General features: G+C 37.0%; 1 protein-coding gene across 1 annotated transcript; it reads right to left on the bottom strand.

Moving 5' to 3' along the window:
- Positions 1 to 521: 521 nt before the first annotated feature.
- Positions 522 to 6,111, bottom strand: LOC149572172 (uncharacterized). The gene is made up of 8 exons (XM_089813431.1): positions 5,740 to 6,111; positions 5,315 to 5,386; positions 2,713 to 5,139; positions 1,903 to 2,402; positions 1,235 to 1,312; positions 1,042 to 1,147; positions 901 to 960; positions 522 to 809 (listed from the first exon to the last, which is right to left on the bottom strand). The coding sequence occupies exons 1-8, from the start codon at positions 5,827 to 5,829 to the stop codon at positions 726 to 728; spliced, it is 3,417 nt and encodes a 1,138-aa protein (XP_089669557.1). The 5' UTR covers positions 5,830 to 6,111; the 3' UTR covers positions 522 to 725.
- Positions 6,112 to 6,845: the final 734 nt, after the last annotated feature.

Consider the following 6,845-nt stretch of genomic DNA (forward strand, 5'->3'; position numbering starts at 1 on the left):
AGTGTTTTTTTATACGAAAGTATATATCTAAGCTGATATCTTTCTGACCAACAGCTAAGGACTGAGTATCCATTTGAGGATTGAGTATCCATTTGACTTATGTAGCATGATCCTTTACTCACTATTATTGAATGCTCAATATAGATGAAACTTTCAAGTCAAATCTAAGTGTTTTTTTTCATATGAAAGTATAAATCGAAGCTGATATCTTTCTGGCCAACAGCTAAGGACTGAGTGTTTTTCATATGAAAATATAAATCTAAGCTGATACCTTTCTGGCCAACAGCTAAAGACTGAGTATCCATTTGACTTACGATCCTAATTTTACTCACTATTATTGAATTTCTGGAGAGTAGTTTTGGTGGATGGTACAATTGAGAAACATAGCATCACCATCATAGTGCATATCATCACCATTATAGTGCTCAATCAATTGAAATAAAAATTACAGCTCTTTATTCTTCATTGATAATTTTAGAAGGAAAAAAAACAAGACCATACATTTCGAATGACTTATGAAATTTGCGATAATAATGAAACTTCTCTTCACATTAATTCTCAGAAATCCACCTGGAATTTAACTTACAATTAAATATGTAGACTAATATGAGACGTTCAGAGTATGGTGTCTCTGTTCATGTTAGAAATATCATAGAATCTGGTTATCGCCTATATTCAATACGGCCAAAAATTGATATTTGAACACCCCGTATGAAAATGATAGTCTAATGTTGCATAGGAGAAGTCGCACTGGTGTCCATGCTGTTTGAATTTGCCTCATAGAAACTCAAAACGTGGCCTTTGAGGTTCTGAAGATTAAAAATGACAATTTACATCAGTGCAGATCAAAAATATTTTGCAACTAAAAACACATAAGAAAGAAAAGAAAATGCAACTTACGTCCAATTCTTTGTGGAGTATCATGTATGCTTTTTTCTTTGAACGATACATATTCTCTACCTAAGAGACATTAGCAATATTTCTCAGTAATATTCACTTAGTAGTATCATTTAATAAATGTAAAAGAAGAAATTTGACCACCTCAGCATGTCTCTTCCTAATGCATTGAATAAGTTGTTTAAATAGACTTCTGTTCTTCTCATGCTTCGCCTTATCCAGATTTCGCTTTAGCTCTTTGAATTCCTCTCTGAAAGTCAATATTTTGTCAATAAATCTGATGAAGCAAAAACAGTATAGGGTAATCTGTGCGAAACTTATGGTCAAGAAGTCGTACATTGTCCTCTCAAGAGCTTTTCTGGTGATCATGTAACAATTATGTCTTTCCCCATACAAATTAACATACTCCTTGTACCTGTTAAAATAAAGGCAGAACTGGATGACATTATTTAAAACTCACTATTGTCAACTTAAACGAAACTACATAATCCCTGAAAGTTGAGATATGTCAACTCTATGTGAAACAAAGGTTATAACAGCCCTGTGTTCCATGTTAAGATGTTCCATGTTAAGAGGGGATCATCTAATACTACCACACAGTTTTGGACTCCCCATCTATAGAAGGCATCCATCTAAATTTGAATTATTCCTATTTCTAGGCGGAGGATGTTTGGACAGGCGTATCAAATAGTTGGGAGAACAGCTTACTATAAATAAGGTGTCATTTGAATGGGTGCTAAGCGTACATTCATTCTCATGAGAGATGAGTTCTTGTAAACAATTACTCATAAAACACGTGCCAATGAGTTTGACTCGAAAGTCACACAAGTGAATCCAGGTAGCAATATCAATAAATAAAGAAAAGATATTCAGACTAACCAACAGAGGCTGTATAATTGTTCACTCTGAACTAAGTCAAATTTGGTTGTAGAGTTTGATGGACTTGTTGGCAACCCTCAGAGCAATTACTAAAAATGAAAAAAGTATTAGAAGAGAGAACCTTACAGATTCAGATTGTTTGGAGGTTCCCACTGCTGAGGCACTTCCTTTAGATACTTTTTATAACAATCATTTTGCACCTCAGTCTCTTGCGTGGCTATTAGCAAATCAATTTCAGGAGGCTGCTTGTTGATCTCTTCATTTCTATTTCCTTGATTTCTGTATGTGTCTCCATTAATAATATCATTCTCCTCTGTATCTGAAATTTCTCCCTCTTCTCGCTCTGTGTCACTGTTCTTCTTGGCTTCTTCAGCATCACAGGGTTCATTGGTATCCGATGTCTGCAATTTCCCTTCTTTGCATGGTGGTTCCCTATCATTCATGTCCTTTTCATTGCTTATGGCCACTCTGATCTCTTCAGATCCATCTCTTTTACGGATAACCCTACTTATACTTGCCCCATGAACGTTGTTTTTTATCTGATCAAGGTGCGTGTGATCCACTATGATTGGTACTCTCCTCATTTTCTGTTGAGTGCTACCATCCCTTTCAACACCAACCGCTCTCTGGTAACCCTCAATAGATATAAAACATATTTACAGTCACAACCTAGTAGGGATGAAACACGTTTTCTTGTAAATTGCCCTCTTAAAATATGTTTACAGCTACAACCTCCTACATTAATATTAGACAGACCTGCAATATATTAACAGTAACTACATCCGAAATGGAATTCTCAATCAAAGCAATCAGAAGTATTGTCAAAGAATGCTTCTTTTGAAACTGCACACATGACAGCATCTAAAACAAAAAGATACATTTTACCAGATCTCTTGTACCATTGAAGAGGCTAAAAGTTATCTCATCTTGTTTCACCTGGATATGCCTCTGGTTGGGAATCTGGCCCTCCCTACCAGGAGGATGATCTGTGTCTACGGCCTTGGCTGAGACTGTACCACCTTTACCATGATTTACTTCTTTTGGAACTATACCATCTATATCCATTGATGTCGAAACAGATGATTTTCTGACTTCAATATCATCAGTACTCATAAAGGTCGAGCCACTAGGTTGTTCCAGCATCAGCTCAGGCTTTTGTAGAGGATTGCCATGGGTGTAATCCTTGGCTATGTTCTTGTACTTGTGTAATTCTGAGGATTTAAATGATATCTTCCATTTAGAATCATCCGTGCTCTTTGGCTTCTGAAATGAAGATGTTAGGTGCTTTTCTTTATCTGGTTTGGTGCCAGAGTCTTTGGAGGTTGTTCTCGTTAAACTAACATCTTCCTTTGTTGCCTTCCCCTGTTCCTTTGTTACCTTCCTCTGTTCTTTTGTAGGCTGTGCAGCAGAGGCTTGTGAGCGACACAAATTGTGTTGATTATCCTTTCCTGTCTTAGTTGATTCCTTGGGACCTTCCGTTAAACTAACCGCCCCCTTGCTTGCTGCCTTCTTTTGTTCTTGTGAATGCTTGTCAACTGAGGCTAGAGATTGTTTTAATTGACTCGGTGCACTACTGTCAGGTTTCTTGGAACCTTCCTTTGAACTAGGTTTTGCCTTGGTTGCCTGCTGTTTTTCTTTCTCTGAAGAATTAAGGGCTAACGGTTGAGGATGTTTTACTTGAACTGGTTTAGTAGTCTTCGGTACTTTGCAGGATTCTTTGGAAGTATCTTTTCCTCTGTTTGGCTTCTTTTGCTCTTGAAAAGATTTTATAGATGGGGCATGACTATGTTTTTCTGGAACTGGTTCCATAACAAATTCATTTGAGGATCCCTTTATATCAGTATTTTCTGTGGCTTTTTGGTTCATTTTTTCTTTTGGGACGTTTTCACTTAAGACACAAACATGTTTTTCTTTGCCTAGTTGAGTTTTAGATTCCATGGAGATTCCCTTGAAGCTAGTTGTGCCCTTGTTTGTCTGCCCACTTTGATCCTTTGAAGCTATTCCAACTAACCCAGGTTGTTTCCCTTTACCTAATGAAATCCCAGCTTCCTTGGCACTTACATTTGTACTACTTTCCCCCTTTGTTGCTCTGTGTTTATTTGGCAATACATGCATTTCAAATGTTGTAACGGCTTCTGCGGTTACCTCTGGTACCTTCGATTCATTAACTATTTCTAGATTTGCAGGCATATTCTTGGTTGCCTTCTCTTTCTTTGATTCCTCTGTGAATTTTAAAGGCTGTACTTGTATTGAATCTCGTTTGGAAGGTCCCTGCTGATCTCTACTACTTCCTATAATTGGACCTTCCTGCACCACTGCAAACCTGGGTTTCTTAGGCCTTCTCATGTTTGCAGCTTCAGAATCTCTGTTCAAATTTGTTGAGTCCTCCAATGGTCTCTTCTTCCCTGCCCTGGTGTCTTTAGTTGTACTGATCTCTTTATATCCAACATGCTTCCTTGCATTGGGGCTTATATACCCTTCATTATCAAAGACCAACTCTACGTTATGTTTAGCCTGAATGAAATGGGGATCATAATAGCTTGGGTCGATGTTTTCTTCAGGAGGCTCGTTTTCATCATCAATCTTTTCATCGTCACCGCCATCAATCTCCTCCAACCAACTACAAATACTATCACTGTCGTTGCCCCCTCTATCAGCTTTCATTTCATCATCACCACCGTCAATCTCTTTTAACCAACTATCAGTACTATCACTGTCATCGCCTCTTTTACTTTCTTCAGGGTTACCAGACTCATTCTGGTCATCGCCTCCATCTTTACCCTTGGCTGATTTACTTGGGTGAGGTTTATAGGCTCTCATCATAGCATCCCTCTCTTCACCACCACTACCCCGAATCACATCCTCCTTTTTGTTTTTGGATAGGGATTCATCATCATCCTCATCTTCATCTTGTTTTTGCTTATCAGATTTCCAATCACCACTTCTGTTTTTACAGTCGCCACCGCTAGCCCTTCTACTTTTACCCACTTTATCCGCATCAATGTCCTCATCCTCTTTGCTCTCTCCAGAATCACACACATCCACATCCACATCCACATCTACACATTCATCCTCATCTTCTTTCTGTTTCTTAGATTCAGATTCATCATTTCTGTTTGTAATGTTGCTGTTGATTCCATTTCCACTTTCCAGATCTGAGTCTGAATCTGAGTCAGAGCTTGATTTTGAGGCAGAGCCTGAGCCAGAGTTTGAGGAGGAACCAGAGCCTGGGTCTGAAACCGAATCTGACCCCGACTCTGAATCTGAAGACGAGTCTGAACTTGCACTTTCTTCAGTGGACGTTGGGGAGCCACCAGTGTTTTTTGGTTTCAGAATATAATTTCCCTCTGAAACTGAGGCTATCTGATACATATGACATCTTCACATTAAAACCGAACATTTCCCCCCCAAAAAAAAAATTGAAATCTAGTGCATAGTATATGAACGTGATAAACTTTATTATAACATTTCTTGGCACATTTCTTCCCTTCAGAATGAAACTATTTCAATTTCAATAGCAGGAACATGGCTGACTCACTTGGTCTAGTACTTCCGTGATAGCTTTCTCTGTGGTCTCCGATGCAACATCGAGAATGCATTTCACCAATTCCTGCAATAATGAACTTTAAAAAGAAAAAATTAGGATCAAAGTTTGCATAGTAAAACATGATCCTTCATTTCGACGAAAGGGTTAATATAAGATTTATGTTTGAAACCCTAATTTTGTTTCTTCACAGATTTTTTTTAAAAAGTTCTATATTACTAAACGAGGGGTAATTTTATAAAAAAAAAACACCTGTTATGAAGAATCAAAACGATTTGGGCGAAAATTATATGCATAAATGAATAGTCGAATTACAGGGCAATTCTTTGTACATTCTCTGTAATAAATAATGAAAATACAGTTACCCAACCTCCATTGAAACACATCAAATTTGTAGAAAATTTCCTAAATGCTCTTACATTCAGTTTTAGTCCGGCGTTTTTCCCAAGTTCAGTGGTTAAAATAGTACGAATTTCATCTTGGTCGGCAGTTCTTTTCGTAGTCTTCATATTCGATAGACAAAACCCAAGTCATATAATTGAAAGCATGATTAAAGCTTTTCAGAGAGATCGCGGAGGCCCTATGCAAGAAAATGAGAAATGTTCATCCCTTTGCTTCGGATCTGCCCAACTTGTCAACAGTAACGTCTCACTCTCCATACATTTTATTAAACATCGATTAGTTTATTTCTCAATTGTCCAAATCTTCTTCTGTAACGAGAACGAATTTGTCTGAGAAACCAATCTCGACTGAACCCTTTCTCTTCGTAGACAGTTATATTGTTAATTAAGGAGAGATTTTGTCATTCGTTCAGATTTCTTAGGGTCCGTTTGGTTCCTGGCATAGGAATTGAAAATTAGAAGAGAAAAATGGAATAGGGCTGGAATTAAATTCTACTTTTTTAAATAAAAAAACAGATTGGGAATATGAATGGCTATTCTAATTCTATCTATTTTTTGGCATAGACATATGCTCATTTTGGGGACAAAATTGGAATATGTCTTCCTATTCCCAATTCTGATTGAGCGTACCAAACAGTGAATATAGAACATATTCTAATTTTTTCTTCCTATTCCACTCTATTCCAGCGACCAAACGGGCCCTTAGCGATTTTCTTCGTCCCTGACCACAAAGTTTCAGACGAATAGGACTCCTTTGTATTTGGCGATTTTTTTAATGGTGAAGTTTGTTTTGTTTTTGGTTTTTCCTAAATTATGAATTAGGTATTTATGATAATCATAATCAATATATTTTTATTTATTAAAAAAGTATAGATAGTAACATTTTAAAGTTTGGGTGAGTTGAAATTTTGAATTTTAGGGAGGCTAAAAATAGTTGAAGTGTTGGTACTTGTATTAGGAAGTTATGGGGTAGTTAAGTTTGAATGAATTGTTCATATTAAGTTAAATGTGTTTGTATTTCTTGTTTAGGTTGGTGTTCTTTTTGAGTTTTTCATTTTTAATTTTTCTAAAGTTTATTCTTGATATTTGGTGATTCGAGGGAGTCATCTCGATGAAGGGTGCTC

This window comes from Cupressus sempervirens, chromosome 2 (assembly GCF_028749045.1).
Source record: "Cupressus sempervirens isolate cs-2001-9-10 chromosome 2, ASM2874904v1, whole genome shotgun sequence".
In the NCBI taxonomy this organism is placed as follows: Eukaryota; Viridiplantae; Streptophyta; class Pinopsida; order Cupressales; family Cupressaceae; genus Cupressus; species Cupressus sempervirens.